Source organism: Talpa occidentalis, unplaced genomic scaffold, assembly GCF_014898055.3.
Source record: "Talpa occidentalis isolate TD23 unplaced genomic scaffold, MPIMG_talOcc4v2.1 talOcc4.10, whole genome shotgun sequence".
NCBI lineage: Eukaryota > Metazoa > Chordata > Mammalia > Eulipotyphla > Talpidae > Talpa > Talpa occidentalis.
The window spans coordinates 74,101,022-74,118,940 of record NW_023600993.1 but is presented as its reverse complement, the minus strand read 5'-3'; the positions used below and the strand labels follow the sequence as shown (position 1 = coordinate 74,118,940).

General features: G+C 37.3%; 1 protein-coding gene across 5 annotated transcripts in view; it reads left to right on the top strand.

Annotated features, from left to right (window-relative positions):
- Positions 1–17,919, top strand: part of MACROD2 (mono-ADP ribosylhydrolase 2) — a 1,913,210-nt gene that overhangs the window by 1,347,518 nt on the left and 547,773 nt on the right. For all 5 annotated transcript variants that reach the window (XM_054696174.1, XM_054696171.1, XM_037494392.2 and 2 more), the window contains exon 7: positions 2,134–2,164. In XM_054696174.1, coding sequence (XP_054552149.1) covers positions 2,134–2,164 — 31 coding nt within the window. The remainder of the gene's footprint in view (positions 1–2,133; positions 2,165–17,919) is intronic.

The following is a 17,919-nucleotide window of genomic DNA, read 5'->3' as shown; positions in this document are numbered from 1 at the left end:
AAAGGACCCAGTGAAAGGAATAAACTTGTAGCCTTATAAAAATGTTAAGGAAAATTTATTTATGCATACAAGAACTGGGGTACAGGCCAGAGGTGTGGGAGGTGAGAGGATTCACCAGAGACGAGTGGGGAGCAGAACAGGCAGATCTACTGAAAGACACTGCTGAGGGGAGCAGCGAGTGAGTCAGGAGAGGTCTGCTGCACCCATGTGGGTCACCTACCTGGCCAGGTGTCAAACTTGTGCTTCAGTGGCTGTGGATAGCTTCATAGTGCTGCGTCTTAACCCCTTGCGCCACCAGGGAGACCCAAGGAAAACAAAATTTAATATATATTTAACCCAAAGATTAAAAGAAAATAGAGACATTTCATTATTATTGAGCACAACAATAATGTTATTATAGTCAAGAACAGCTGCATTTTAAAATTTCCTATAACAGTTCAGTTACTTAAAAAAAAATGCTTTTGTTAATTCCTACAGCATATATGTATATGGTGGATACCATCAACTTTATATGGAGGTGTGAAGTTGTACTTACAAAATTATCTAACTATGTAAACTAGAGGCAAATTAAAAAAAAAGAAAGAAGAAAGAAAATACAAAGACCAGAAAGAGGAAAACACATTGTGTACATTCATAGATATATTGTCAGAGATCATTGCTACATTCAGATCACTTTCTACCATCAGAAAACCTAATTTAGAGTTAATTACATGTATACATTTGTTCATTCACACTTTCAATCAAATTTAACATTGCTAAACAAAATTCGTGTCTCAGTCAATTAGGATGGCTATGACAAATTGCCATAGTCTGGATTAAATAGGAAACATTTCTTTCTCACAGTTCTGGATGGTGAAACATCTGAGATGAAGGTCTGCTGTCTAATGAGGGTCTATTCCCTGCATTGTTGATAACCATCTATTCCTTGTCCGTTCATGAGGCAAGAGAGCAGAGAGTGCCAGTCCTCTTCTTATAGAAACACTAATCCCATGATGGGATCTCCTCCCTCATGACCTAATAAACTTCCAAAACCTTCCCCACCTCTAAATATCATCACATTAGGGCTTAACATAAGAACTTGGGACAATCAGTCTGTAGAGTGTAATATACACAGTGGAGTGCAGGCAAATGTTTAAAAATTCACTCAAACTATTTCAGTAGGTGTATGCATGTAAGTTTATTATAACTTTTACTGATATAAATACACACAAGTTAAAAATTAAAATAAAATACACAGGGGCCTCCGCTGGTGGCGCAGGCGGTTGAACGCCGCACTGTGAAGCTGTCCAAAGCCTCTGCAGCGCCGGTTCGATCCCGGCTGGCTGGGGAGGATCCCACATGGTGCAGCAGACCTCCCCTGTCTCACCGGCTGCTCCCCTCAGCAGTGTATTTCGTCAGTCTGCCTGTTCTATTCCCCGCTCTGTCTCTGGTGAATCCTCTCGCCCTCCTGCGCATCTGGTCTGTACCTCTGTTCTTGTATAAATAAATCTTTAAAAAATAAAAATAAAATACACAGTAAATTTTCAATTTTGTATATCCAATCGATCCTTACAAAACACTTTTAAATTTTATCAAAATTTTGCAACCATAGCTAGTCTCTGAGATCAGTTGACCCACAGGAGTATAGTGCAATTTTAGTGTTGATCGATATTTTCAGGTTTCAGGTACCAATATGATATCACTTAACATGGAGCTGGGAAGAGATGTTCAGTAGCACATCATTATTTCTACCATACATATACTATAGTCATAAAACAGCTCAAGAACAGAGGCAAAATAGGAAGTGATGAGATGATTTCTGTTTGTTTTATATATACCTTATTTCATAATTTAATATGATAAATTTATTTTTATTGTATTCATTTTTATGACAGCTTATTAATAATAACTATGTTTATCAACTGGTTCACAACATTTATGCAAATTTAACATTTAGCTCTTCTGAACTGGTATAATTGCTGAGAAGACAAAGTTTCCAGTTAATCAAATATGGTGATTTCCAAATTCTCCTACTCTTAAGTATGTGGGTAGGGGACATCCCATTATCAAGAAAAGTAGATGTTGAAATATATGGTACTGAGATCAAAGTTATTCCTTTAAATTTTATTGGTATTTTTTGTGTTTTATTCACAGGCATTTCCTTGCATCTCAACTGGCATTTATGGTAAGTGATCTTGTTTTGATAATGTCTGCATTACTTTATTTTTGTGGTTAAAGATGAAGTTAACAGGAAAATAAGAGGCAATGTGATGAACCTAGTTTGATATCGCAGAGTCTCAAAGTAAAGTAAAATCTCAATTTCAAAGGGCTATTCGAATATTCTTTTATGTTCCTGAATTTTGTTATACTGAATACTACATGCATTGGTTTGGCACACTATGACAATGTTTTTTGTTAAACAAAAACAAAAATGTCTGTAGGGTTTGACCTCTAATAGTGTTTTCTTTAATCAAGTCAGGTTTTTTTTCTTTCAGATGAATAATAATGCTTATGAAGCCAAGCATTATCATCATTTCTGTTGCAAATAGAAATATTAAAATGTGCACACATGCATAGATCTGTACACTTAAATTAAAAAAAAGAACTCAAAGACTGATAATAAGACAAATAATTTTAATTAACTGATTTTTTTCTTGATATTGATGGATTGTTTAAGTAGTGGCTGTCTCACAGATGGAAGCAAAATGTTTTTACAATCACTTATTTTCACTAGCCTGTAGTTTTCTAAATATTTTTCTATGAACAATGACATTTCCTTATACTATTTTCCTCAGGATGTAAATAAATCTGTTTTACACAATATTAAGGTAAAATAAGTTTGTCATTTTAGGGTTTTCCTGATCAAGGAAAATAGAGTGTGACCTTTCTGAGCTCAAACTCCTCAGAAAGGTTCCTAATTGAAAAATAAAATATGTACAAATCTAAAGAAATTGTTCCAGTTTGTTCCTGTAAGAGAGGGATAGTTAGAATGGTGTCATAAGTAGGAGACATTTCTCCTTAAACTGGTATTTCTTCTGAAGGTGCAATGAGAATAAAATGGGATGTGTAGGTCTAAAAAATTTAATGGAAAAGATTTGTTCGCCTTATTAATCAATTTAAGGCATGCCTCTTCCCTCTCTGGATTCCATTCTGGCTGTTCTTTGCAAATATACGAGGGGCATTAAGCTGGAGAGGGCTAAACTGGACCATCTGCTCTAATATCCTCATTGTAGCCCTACTCTTAGACTCACAGGTGCTCAGTTAGAAATCTAAAATAGGACCTCCCTGATGGTTCAAGGGGTTAAGTCTCAGCACTATGAGGCTATAGGCAGCCACTGCAACACAAGTCCAATCCCCTGCCAGGGAGCTAACCCACAGGGTGCAGCAGACCTCTCCTGTCTCGCCTGCTGCTCCCTTCAGCAGTAGATTTCAGTCAATCTGCCTGTTCTGCTCCCCACTCTGTCTCTGGTGAATCCTCTTACTGCCCCACACCTCTGGCCTATACCCTAGCTCTTCTATGCATAAATAAATAAAATAAATATTTTAAAAAGGGAATCCAAAATATCTGCATAGAGGAAGCATTATATGCCAAGTTTTGCCTGGTTAAGTGTCCAGATCTTCATTTCACATTATCTGGAGTCAAATCAGACTGCATTGTAGAAATGGTTTTCTTGAGACTGTCCTCTTGTGACTATTTTGAGACTGACCTCTTGTGACTATCTAGGTTGTCCTATGCTAGAAACAAACAAATAAAAACCCAATTGACTTAAAAAATATCATGCAAGTCATTTTCTATGTCAGGTTGTTGGTATTTATTTTTTCTCTGAGAATCTTATGGTAATGTGCAAATTTCACAAGGTGAATTTAATGTGATACTATAAAAAAGGGAGAAAAATAGGCAAAAAAACAGGAAAGTATGTTAACAAGGGATTCTGATATTAGAAGCTTATGAGAGTTAAACCTAACGTGACTATGGTTGCATTTTAATCCCTGAAGGACAGGGATTTCTTCATAGAATGTCATGGATCAAAATGCTGCACTGGGTTCAATGGGAGAGTAATATTGAAGACTGTTGAGTTGGGCGTAGATGCAGAGTCAGAGTTGCTGACTGGGAGGGCTGCCATCGAACAGACTGAGTTAGTTTTCATAATGCCAGGTCAAAGAATATAATTTTCAAGTCTTGGTTATTCATCTCTTTTTCATTCTACTTTTAAGTAAGTTTAAAAGAAAGTCTGATACCCACAAAGTCAGGTGACATGTTGCCTTTGGTTAGCCCCATTGAGTCTAGAGACCTATTTATAATTTTAGTTCCTTGAGATTTTATTTCAGTAACTTTTAGATTACTCCAAATATTTTTAGTTTATGTACCATGTAGTATTTTGCCACTTGAAAATTATTTCACATGTCCCTTTTGAAGTTACAGCATTCTGACTACTCCTTTTCTCTTCTAGAACCCATATACACTATAGATATGTTTCTTTGCTCTTATTCAAAATACTTGTTCCTCCTCTTCCATGATCCTGATCAGTTTTACTTTTATCTTTATTTATTGGGACTTTAAATAATACTGTACTTAAAAAACATGGTCCACAGCTAAAAAGAAAAAAAAAATTATAATGGGAGCAAACAAAACTTCCAATACTTTTGTAAGTCACAGTAGAATGAATTTAGAGTGAAAATTCAGAACAGTCTCCAGGTTCCAGTGTTTGCCCTTCTTATACCACATTCCACAGCTACTAGATTATTTTATTAATGACACATAATTCATGTTTCCCATCTGCTCAGGAGCCTTTGATCATATCCCATAACATGAAGGTTGATGATCACTCTTTCTAGACTGAACAGTAGACATTTTGTGTATATTTCTAAATCAGTATTTTCCAAATTTGTGGAGGGAAGGGAAATATCTATTTGAGGATATGAGTTAAATTGTCATTTACATGTATCATTCTTTTGCATCATTAAAAGGGAGATTTAGTTTGTAGCATTTCCTAATAGTTATTTGAGCCTAGAAATTATTCTGTCAACTTTCTCAGGACTATCATTTTCTCCAGAATATAGTTTGAGAAATTTTTTGATTCTTACTCATTGTGGACTCATTCTCTGTTATCCCCAAATGATGTGGTCGATCTGAGAACATGTCATGCATGTACCTTCTAGGTTTAACTCTGTATCTCTTTCTTATAATGTGAGTGTGTGCACAAATGCAACTGTACCAATCTAACACATATCATCAAAGCATACCACTGGACACAGCATACCCAGAACAAAAACAGCACACATGCTTATACAGATGAAAACTTGATATCTTGGGAAACTTCCTTGCATATGTCAACCCTTGATGGTCACTATATCTTCTGAAATTTTTCAACTTTTGTAATTTGGACAATTAACTACTCTTCACTCATATAGTTCCAGTGATTTTGTTTATATACTCTTTGTCCAAAGTCAGTTTGGAATTCTTAATGGAATTTGTTAGTGTGTATTCTGTGCACAATGCCTAGCATTGTATCTGTAGAACCTAGTACATAGTTGCTGTTTATTGATAATGATGATTATTATGACCTAAATTATTGCCTAATTGAAAGTACAGAAAATAAAATTGAGATTGGAAAAATAGAAGTTGGATTAAACTACCTGGTTATTTATTTTTTCTCATGTCAGGCATCACTATTTTGGGAAAAACAAATGGTATTTGTAGGTATAGCAGTGTCCACTTTGACGAGACAAAATTTAAATTCCAGAACTTGCTTAGTTAGAAAGTCAAGGTGAATACAACACTTAACTTCATTTAAGAAGAAGCCCCTATGTTGTTTGTTATGGTCCACAAATGGTCAGTGAGTGAGGCACACATCGGCCCTGAGCCTTATCCAACATGCCTTTGTCCCGAACCATGTCCCCAGCTGCTGGAAAGTGTTTAAACGGTTTGATTTGAATTTGCCTTCACTTTAGATTTATGGCCTGCAACCCTCTGTAACTCTAGTTTGACAAAAACAAATTTTTTGACTATGGTGGAACTATCTTTTGAAGGGGGTTGGTTATTTAATATCCAGGATACGCATTCCCATTTCATGGAAACTCTGACATCATCATCATCACATTCAAAGTATGTCTGGAAGATCTGGTACTTACCAGGGGAAGCTGGGAGCCACAGCAGGAGCCAATTTTTCTCCCAGCTTCTTCCTATTTCTCAGCCTTTTGGGGACAAGCCCTGATGGCAGCAAAGCCAGCTGTTTGTTATTGCAAGATGCTGACTGAAGATTACCCACTTTGTAACTCAGCCCAATTTAAGACATGATGGAAGCAGGCCCTGCTGCCTTTTAAGATCTCCTGGAAGAAGAACCAGACATTTTCTCTGGTCCCAGCAACTGCTGTTGCTGCTCCGACATAATTTTTCCAGGATGGTTCCATGGGGCAATGGACCGCCTGCTTATACTCAAGATGAAAATCCACATTTGGTAAAATACCAAGAATAGGCCTGTGTTACTTTTGGAAAAATAGATCCAGATGAGGCTTACAAGGACTCTCAACTCCAAAATTCCTGTTAAAGATTTGAATTGGCCACTAAACCAGTCTCAGAGGGACAGATTTGAACTTCCCTGATAGACATTTCAGATCCCATGTATGCCTTCTGCCCTAAAGTCTAACTTGGACACTCTGGTGCTAATAAGTTTTACAAAAGGGGCTAGACATGATACATGGCAATGGAATTTTTACTAAGATGTGAGCAGCAAAAATAATTTTAGTCCTTTTTATGAGAATCAATGTAGTTAAGAGAAATGAAGTCCAGGTGGAAAGTATATCCCTTGAGTAATTTGGAAAATATTCTCTTTGGAGAAAAAGAAATCTTGAATCTTGTTTTCCAGGTTTGAGGTGATGCTTTCAGGGAGGAAGGAATTTTAGACATTGAGTTATTGACTGAAAATTTGCAGGAAGAATTTAAGTGCAGCATAACTTAGCTAAAGCAGCTCCCATATTTATTCCTTGTATTTCTGTTATCAGTGTGGAAGGTGGGTTTCTGATAAATCCCCCCGCTTTCCATGAAATGCTGCCAGGACACAACTTCCTTATTGAATCCCTTATTTATACTCAACTTTGTGCTTCAGCTTCCAACTGGTAAAAAAAGAGAACAATGTGATATTTCTTTAACCTTATATATCTACACAGCAAATATTTTTATTGCCACATCTGTCTAAACTCAGAGGCCTGACTTGGAAGAAATGCTGCTGAGGGCATGCCCTCTATCAGTCTTAAATGCTGACACATTTCAGAGGGTGTCACAACCATTGCCATGCAATTCTAGACTTGCTGGAAGAGTTATCTTCTGTAAGAGGAACATTTGGAAACCAAAGCAAAATTGACAAAAATGTCTGCCACTCCCTTTCATCCCTTTGCCAATCCTTACCCTTCATCTTGCTTTTCTTCCCTTTCCTTTGATATTTTCATTTGCTTTGAAAACTTTGCTTCAGGTGCTCTAATTATGACTCTTTTTTTTCTCTCATAAATTCCCTTTGCTGACATCCTGTGTTTTCTGTACTGGTCAAGTTATTCTCATTATCAGTAGTGTTACTGATTTGGGCAATCCTTGGATTAATTGCTGACTTTCAAAGTAAATCAGTACAATTTACTCCTTTTGGGAAAATGCAGTGCTAGGACCAAGCCCATCTCACTTATATCACATTTGAATAATCTGTGCATGTTGATCCTTATGAAATTGGAGAAACAACTTAACAGATAACAAAAAAATTTAGCCTTAAGATTGTGTTTAATTCCTGGAGGGCTTTTCATTTGACTATACAGTGCCAACAAATACACTCATATATCCATGTGTGTGTTTTCATCCCATGGAATGTAGTTCCTGTTCTGTCTAAGCTACAGTCCTTAAATAGCAAATAAGGGGCCTCCCCTGGTGGTGCAGTGGTTGAACACTGGGCTGCGAAGCTATCCACAGCCTCTGCAGTGCTGATTTGACCCCTGGCCGCCGGCGAGGATCCAGCATGACGCGGAGGCAGACCTCTCCTGCCACGCCCGCTGCTCCCCTCAACAGTGTATTTGGTCAGTCTGCCTGTTCTGCTCCCCACTCTGGCTCTGGTGAATTCTCTCACCCTCCCGTGCTTCTGACTGTACCCAGTGCTTGTATCAACAAATAAATAAATCTTTAAAAAAAAAAGTAAAAAAGACAGTAAGCTAAGAGACCAAAAGTAAAACTTTTGCTCTAAAAAGTAGTCTCAGGTGTCTAGTCACAATGTATGCCATTTTAGCTTGAATAAAAATGATGGTGGGACCCATGGGCAAGTTTGCTTCGAGGGATTTGCCAAAATAAATGAAAATGCTGGGAACTTAGCTTTTTGCAGATGCAGGGAGAAACCCGAGTCATTCTCCCTGATGTTCTGTTCAAGCTGAACAATTTTAGGACTTAATTAAAAGATTAAGTGTTTCAAAAAGTAATAAAGATTATAAACTTTATTACTTCTTCTGAGGTCTGGATGTCTACCTTTTTGCAATTGTATCAGGGTAAAACTTTGATTTAGGACTAGAAGGAACACATTAATTCCAACCCACCCCATCCTCAGAGGCTGCCACTTACTGTTAAACTACATTTAAGAAATGGTTTTTCTTCTAAAAGTATTAAATAGGTAAGCCTTTTTAAAGAAATAGGAAACACACTTCAGTAAATTATAGAGCCTATCTATTTAGTTGTAACTCTGGAAATCCCATTTAGCCATGTCAAAAAATAGGAGCACTGTTAAGACTCTCTCCCTAAAGAACTGTTTGGGTGCATTTCTGTATTGATCACAATCGCAGTTATATCAGTGAATAATTTTCATGTGATTGCTCATTTTTCTCATCCTGTCTTGAATTTTATTTCTTTCACTTGCTTCTTATACATACTTGTATCTAAAGGGTGAGTTTAAAAAAGCATAGATCAGCTGGGCCTCCCCTGGTGGCTCAGTGGTTGAGTGCTGGGCTGCAAAGCTGCCCGCAGCCTCTGCAGCACCGGTTTGATCCCCGGCCACCGGTGAGGGTCCCAAATGGTGCGCAGACCTCTCCCACTGCTCCCCTGAGCAGTGTACTTCGGTCCTTCTGCCTGTTCTACTCCTCGCTCTGGCTCTGGTGAATTCTCTCACCCTCCTGCGCTTCTGACTGTACCCAGTGCTTGTATAAAATAAACAAATAAATCTTTAAAAAAGAATAGTATAGATCAGCTCTCTTTAGAAATTAGTTCTGACGGTTCTCAGAGAAGTCAAGCATGTTTAGCTCTTTGGGACAATGATTTCCATGTCAAATCATTTCTAGTCAATGATTCTATTTTTAAAATGCATCTTGAACTGCATTTGAAGGGATTATATTAGTTAGGGTAAAGCTAAGCTGCTGTAACAAAGAAATTCCAAAATAGAATGGTTGAGTGTATACAGAAGTATGTTTTCCTCTTTGCTAACATTTGCAAAGTGAGTATTCTGCTTGTAGGAAGATTTGTTACACTTTATCACTCAAAGAGTCAGGAATATACCAGAATGTTAAGTGGTTGTTCTTCCTCCCTGAAAGCATTGTTCTTATACACTTAGCTTCCCTGGTTCCAACAAAAGAACCATATGGAATGGGCATATCCATTATCATATGGTACTTAAATTAAGTCCATTACCTGGACTCAAATTAGAACTCATTACACTTTCACTTACCTTCTATTGGAGAGAAATTTGTTTCATGACCAACTTAACTGCAAAGGAAGTTGGGGTATTTAGTCTCTTAAAAACCCATGTGTCTGATTGTGGAAAGGGGCATTGATGGATTTCTAGATGCCATTGCTTAAGGGGAAAGTAAAGGATATTAAATCACACAGTAATTCATAGGTAATTAGTTTAGGCTAGTATCACTGACCCAGAATCAGTTTAATATTTTGGAATAATTATGTAATTATGTCTTTATTTTTTAAGAATATTTGGTGATTTTGATCGATGGTATCTACCTTGTTAAAATGACTTTATAATCATAAACCCTAACAAAATTTAGATGCATGAAATTCTGAAGTCATTAGGATATTGACAATTCATTAGCTGTTAGTCACTTAGACATTTAGATGACACCCCAGTTTTGTTTACCTTTTTTTTTACCATAGGTCTTGCAAAGTTTGCACATGCATCAGTGGAAAATAAAATCAATATATTGAGAATGAATGAATAAATGTATTACTTATTGCAATCCTAATTCTGGCCTATTTCCATAAAAAAAAATCACTGTAGAAATCAATTAAAATTTGTACCACTTTAAGCTTCCATCTATAAACAAACCAGGGATCCTGAGCAGATAGTGATCATTATCCTGTATTCTAAGGAACCCTAGGGGAATGTTAGAGAATGAGTCTGAACATAGTAGAGTAAAAAATATTACTGAAAGAGATAAATGTTGGGATAGCCAGAGGAAAAAAGGCAGAGAATGATAAAATGTGCACGGATCTAAATCTACTGGACTGTCAAAAGCAGTCTCTTTCAAGTCTTTAGAACTAAGAAAACTCATTTAAACTTTGTCTCTCATTTCAGTCATGGCAAACAGAGACAGTTCTTCACAAATGCATAAAATTGAACCAAAAATTTAAAAAATTAACACAAAAAGTCTCTTCTGTATAGTTTATTTCTAAATATTCTAAATAAAATTACAGTCACATAAATAATCCCAAATCTTCATAAACAACCACAAGCTACAATATTGATAAAACTTATTTTCCCTTTCCCTACAAATTTCATTCTAATTATTTGGACTTAACTTATGAAACTGAACTGTAATTTCTATAATTGTTATAGTCTAATATCTAACACAGATGTGGATGTAGAGTAAGTCTTAATAAGTTATTATTTTAGTTAACAACTAATACATAGTATTCAACACAATATCAGCTAATACACAAGAAACAAATAAACTGATGAGAAAATATGGCAAAGACCTTAGCAGACACCTCACCAAAGAAACTAAACAAATGACAAGTAGATATTTGTAAATGGGAGGAGATGCATAGGCAGAGCACAGAGGATTTTTAGGATAGTGAAAATACCCTATGATATTGTAATGCTGGATATCTCTTTACTCAATGTCATAAAAGTACAACATTAAGAGTGAACCTTATAGTAATCTATGGACTTTGTATAATTATGACATGTCAGTGTAAGTTCATCTAAAGTAACATACACCACTCTGGTGCCAGATATTGATTATGGGGGAGACTATTCATTTGTGGTGGCAGGAGACATGAGAAATGTGTGTGACTTCCTCTCAACTTTGTTATAAACCTAAAACTTCTCTTAATGTAAGATACTAAAAAATAAATACATGTACCCATCCATATATGCATGCATGCATACATACAAATAAATAAGTCGCTCTTCAGTGGTAGGGCAAGCAATTGATCCGCCCTATCCTCTCTAGAGATCATACCTTGCATTTAATAATTACTGAGTTCTATCACACTTATATTTCTTTTTTTTCTTCTTTACCTACTGAAAGGAATGATTTCACTTAGACTTTAGGGGACAACAGAAGAGTCATGAAGTAATAACAACCCATTTTTTCTATCTAGTTAATTTTTAACCATTATATAAAAATACAATTATGTTCTAAAATATTTAAAATTTCTTTTAAAGTGATTTCAGTAGATACATAGAACTGTGTAACCAATATGATAATATAATTTTGAAAAATGGTTTTCATCCACAAATGAAGCCCATATTAACTGTCCTTCCTTATCCCCTCTCCTTCATTTGCTTTAAACCAATATTAATCTACACTTGGTCTCCACAGATTTGCCTATTCTGGATATTATATATAATGGAATTATAATATAGTGGTCCTTGTGACTAGCCTCTTTGACTTAGCATGATATTTTTAAAGTTCATCTGTGTTATAGCATACATTAGTAATGTTTCCTTTTTACTAATATTCCATAGATGGATATATCTCATTTTGTTTACATATTTATCAGTAGAGAAATATTTGCATTGTTCCTAAATTTATCTATTACGCATGATGTTTACATGCAGTTAATTCAAATGTAATTATATCTCTACATTTCATATGATATAGTTCTGTTCTGAAGTTAACTTTTAATAATCCTGAAATCATTCTCCCTGTTTTCATTTTGCTTAGCTCTTCTTAAACCTCTTCAAAGATTACCTTTGCTTCATGATTCCAGTGCCTTGATCACCTTGGTGGTGATGTTGGTTTTTTGTAGCATGATCTGTACCACTATGTGTGATTAATCTTTGTGATCACTATAGTAGAGTTCAAGAATAACAGGGAAGAAGAGTATGTATGAAGGTGGCTATAGATTAGGTTTCTGTATCTCCCATATCTAGTTTCAAATTCTGAGTCTGCTGCTTATTAGTTTTGTGTCTTCAGGCCAGTTACTCTCCCTAGACCTCAGTGACCTAAGCTGTCAAATGAGGTTAATAATGCCTTGAACATGGGATTGTTTTAAGATTAAATTAGACAAGGCAGGGCCTCCCCTGGTGGCGCAGGGGTTGAGCGCCACCCTGTGAAGCTGTTCACAGCCTCTGTAGCACCATTTTGATCCCGGCCGGCTGGCGAGGGTCCCACTTGGCACGGCAGACCTTTCCTGTCTCGCCCGCTGCTCCCCTCAGCAGTGTATTTCGTCAGTCTGCCTGTTCTGTTCTCCGCTCTGTCTCAGGTGAATCCTCTCACCCTCCCGCGCATCTGGCCTGTGCCCCGGTTCTTGTAAAAATAAATAAATAAATCTTTTAAAAAATTAGAGGGGTCTCCCCGGTGGCGCAGCGGTTGAGCGCTGGGTTGCGAAGCTGCCCGCGGCCTCTGCAGCGCCGGTTCAATCCCCGGCTGCTCCCCGGCCACTGGAGGAGGGTCCCACATGGCACGTAGACCTCTCCTGCCGCCCGCTGCTCCCCTCAGCAGTGTACTTCGGTTCTTCTGCCTGCTCTGCTCCCCACTCTGGCTCTGGTGAATTCTCTCACCCTCCTGCGCTTCTGACTGTACCCAGTGCTTGTATCAATCAATCAATCAATCCATCAGTCAATCTTGTATAAATAAATAAATAAATATTTTAAAAAATAAAAAATTAGACAATGCATTAAAGTGCTTATCATGGTCAGACAGATGAAGATACTTAGCAATTATTATTTTGACTATTAATAGTAATTTTAGTTTTGCTACTATTGGTATCTTTCTTATTCTCCACTAGCATCTAAGTTCTTTACTTAATGATATGAACTTTGGTATTTTATTCACTGCTATCATCTAAATTCTAGAGTATCTCCACTGTTGAACAAGTAATTTACTATTTGAAGGCAGCTTTACGTAGGCTGTGAGTAGCACTCGTCAGCAGTCCCTTATCATGAGCCATCTCACTTTCTGTTAGATTGCTTCTGCTGCTTTTCTGAAAGCCAGTTGCCTCCTCTCACTACCTCCCAGCCCTGTGGTTAAAGCCCCATGAGCTCAACCGTCTGGAAACGAAGCCTGCTTGTAACATTACACCATGTTTTATATATCACATTTAGCCATAATCACCATGGCCTGTTGTTTAAAAAATAAAGTCAACTTGTTTCAGCAATTCCAAACTCCCTACAGTTTATCTAAGCTAGAGGAATGAAAACATTTTGTTTTGTCTCTGTATAAGTGTTAGGAGAGACACAGTAATTGTAGTTATTTGTGGTCTCAAAAGTGAAATTCCATGGCACAAGACAACATATTCTTACAGACAGAGTCAAACAATGGTTCTTTAAGATAGCTTTCTGGTGCTTCTTTCCAAGGAAACCTGGGGAGTAGATGCAGTTACTACACTGCCACTAATATGAAGAGGAAAAAAAAATCCCAGTGTTTGCTTTTTGTTACCCAAAACAATCCAGAAAGTTTGCACATTTTTTCATTTCTAACTCTAGATGATGGAAGTCACTTTGGATATCATACTTGCTTTAGCTTTTATTTTTCTGCATGGGTAAAATAAGGCCCAGAGTGGTTGAGTGGCTTGCCAACCACACCCATCTGGTTCATGTAAGAACAGAGAACAGATGTCCCGGCCACCAACAGGGTAGCATAAAAAGGGTAAGGGCTTGGTAATCAGGAGGATATAAAATTACAATCCAGGACGATCCACTCATTATCCTCTTCTTTGAATTTCCTTATATGTTAAGTAAAATTAATATAATATATACCTCCTGCTCTTAGAAGAAAAGAAAGGAGTTGAACTGGAACTACTCCAGAGCTGAGTAGACACCCACAAACTTATCTCCATAAGGATCATGGCACCCATACTTCCTCTGGCTCCCTAGTGTCTCACTTGAATCTTTTTCTATCCAACTTTCTTGTAGCCAAATTCTTTTTGTATGAACCACTCCAGCCATGAGATTGTGTTCATCATCAGTGATTCATGAAGAATGAGTTAATAGAGGTATTACCTGTCATCCTCATAGCAGTGTTACATCCACTTTATCATCAAAGACCCTTTAAACATAAAGGTTGATTTTTCTGTATCCTCAGGATATCAGGGCATAGCCTATGTTAGTGAAGATATTTTTATTTGAATCTTATATTCAAAAGCATAAATATATTTTAATCTATTTCTTTAAACACAAAGCCATATATTACGTATCTGTTAAGTAATTTCACAGCCTTCTACAAAACATCTTCTTGTAAAATTAGCCCTCAGGAAGGTGCCCATCCTGCAGTTTATGGTGCCTTTGGCACACTGCTAATGCCCCAGTTTAAAAGTCAGGCATTTGGCCAACCTTAAAATGTCAGCCCTTGCATATAATTACAGGAACTTGTGAAAGTGATCACCAGCAGCTCAGGGGCTCCAGGCCTCCGCAAATTCTGAATCCCTTAGCAAGCCAGAAAGCTCTGCTGAAACTGCCATGGGGAAAGGTTAGCATCTTAAATTATTGCCTCTAAATTTTATTTTCAACTTTGCAAATATTTTATTCCCTCATCCATAGTGAAAAAGAAAGAGAAGTGTGCAAAGTTGCTGTTTTCCCATACTGTATATAGAAGGAAATGAGGACTCATCAGCTTTTTTCATCCTTCATAAAACAATGAAAATATGCCTCATTGCCAGGATAAAACAGGGATATGCATCAGGGGATCTGGAAAATGTAAAAATATTTGACTTGAAAAACATTTTTTTATATCTCTGCACATGTTGTAGACTGTAACAGAACCTAAGAGTAGTGTGTGTGTGTGTGTGTGTGTGTGCGCGCGTGCGCACATGAACACATGTGTAATAGGAATTACCCTGCTCTAACTTTTCCCCAAACAAACCTTGCTCCAAATCACCTGTCTGGTGTAGCCCTGGGGTGAGGTAAGAAGTAGGAAATATGGTGAGCATATGAGCAAAATGTGGTAAAGAAGAAATAGAAATACCAAGAACCTAATGCAAGTGGACTGAAAAGGTCATGGCATGGCTGCCACTAACAGGCAGAGATCAACTACAAGCTGCTCTGGGATATGCATAGCAATCTGTGTCCAAGAACATCTTTTGCTTTTCTGTTTTTTCCAATTAGTGTCCTTTGCTCCCGTATGCTTCACTAATGACTCCTTCCACATCATGTCTTCTATCTCACTAGAGGCAATGGCCATCTTAGATGGGGTCACAGTGTCTAAATCATTAACTGCAGGTAATGCTTTAGTGGCAAGATGGGGTTTTCCTAATTATTTTTCTAGAAAACTGTCCTCTAGACTTGAGCCTAACTTGGTCACTTCCTCCACCCCAACTCACTGCCTGCCACAGGTCTGTCACATCTCCATTAACTTCCTTTCCAAGACAAATCCAGTGCCCAGTAGAACTTTCAGGCTGAATAAAATAGTCCTTATGTTTCTGTTCCAGTACCTATAGTTACAGTCATCTTTAGGAACCCCTGAATAGAAACATAGAGTGAAAGTGGTGAAACTGTTTTTATTTATTTTTTTAAAGATTTATTTACTTATTTCTACAATTACTGGGGTACAGTCCAGAGATACGGGGTGGGGGGCATGAGAGGATCTACCAGAGACAGAGCAGGGAACAAAACAGGCAGATTGACTGAAATCCACTGCTAATGGGCGCAGTAGGTGAGTCAGGAGAGGTCTGCCTCACCATGTGGGTTTCTCCCTGGCCAGCCAGAAATCAAACTCATGCTGCAGAGACTGTAGATTGCTTCATAGAGCGGAGCTGAACCCTTTGCACCACCAGGGATGCCCCTGTTAAGCAATAGGGTAAAGTAGGAAAGAATCTAGTGGTGTGATGGTAAGAGATGGTGACTCTGCCCCTCATGTCATTTAAGGAAAACAAAGGAAGTTAATAAAGATTGGTCCAACACTGTAAAATCCAAATATTTGAACACCATTGGCTGTAAAAAGCATATAACAAAATATATTATTCAGCCAAATAGACATTCTTCTCAAATGCACACAGAAAATTTTCTAGGTTAGAGCATATGTTAGTTCATATAACAAGATATATAAAATTCAAGAGAATAGAAATTATGTCAAATATATTTTTCAATCACAAAGTAATGAAACTAGAAATTGATAGCAGGAGGATATATGGAAATTTCACAAACATGGAAATTAAGCAGCGCGTTCATGAGTAACTAATAGATCAAAGGATAAATCAAAATAAGATCTTGAGACAAAAATGGAAATAGGACATGCCAAAATTTAGGGATATTGCAAAAGCCAGTCAAAGGTGGCAGCTTTTGAAATAAATCCATAAGAAACTGAGATTTGAGTTTTTGAAAAGATAAGCAAAATTAAAAAAAAAAAAACCTTTAGCTATGTGAGAAAAAAATAGACTCAAAGAATGAAAATAATAAATGAAACAGGAGACTCTATGAATAACACAGAAATACAAGGGATCATAAAAGACTACAGTTAACAACTATATACCAACAATTACAACATAGAAGAAATGGTTAAATTCCTATAAACATACAATCCACCAAGACTGAATAATGAAGAAATAGAAAGTCTGAACAGATCAATAATTAGAGAAGATATTGAACTGGTCAGTAGTTTAAAACCACCCAACAAAGGGAACCCCAGAAAATAGTTGCACTGGTAAAATCCACCAAATATTTCAAGAACTAACTCCAAAACTGCAAAAACTTTTCTAAATATTTTCTGAGTAGCAAACACTTCCAAACTTATTTTAAGACATAAGCATTTCCCTAGAAGCCTGACGATGACACTACAATAAAAGAAAACTAGATGCTGACATCCTTTTTTTTTTTTTTTTTAAGATTTATTTATTTATTTATTTATACAAGCACTGGGTACAGTCGGAAGCACAGGAGGGTGAGAGAATTCACCAGAGCCAGAGCGGGGAGCAGAACAGGCAGAAGGACCGAAGTACACTGCTGAGGGGAGCAGCGGGCGGCAGGAGAGGTCTGCGCGCCATGTGGGACCCTCCTCCGGTTGCCGGGGAGCAGCCGGGGATCGAACCGGCGCTGCAGAGGCTGCGGGCAGCTTCGCAACCCAGCGCCCAACCGCTGCGCCACCGGGGAGGCCCAGATGCTGACATCCTTAATGAATATAGACATAATAGTCTCAAGAAAATATTAGGAAAACTGAATTTAAAAGTGCATGAAAAGGATTACACGGCATGTGAAAGTGTGATTCATCCTGGCATGCAAGAATAGTTAAACACAAGTCAATAATAGTGATATATCACAATAGAAATGAAAATTAAAAAATCACGTGGTCATCTCAATCAATGCAGAATAAAAGCATCTAATGAAATTCAGCATCTATGATAAAACTTTCAGCAAACTGGATATCAAAGGAACATATCTCAACTTAATAAAGGTCAGGTATGATCAGCCCACCATTAATGTCGTACTCAGTTGTAAAAGGTTGAAAGTCTTCCTTTATATTCAGAAACAAAAAGAGAGCCCACTTGCACCTGTTCATTATACTATTGAACACCTACACAGAAAAAATCATGCAAAA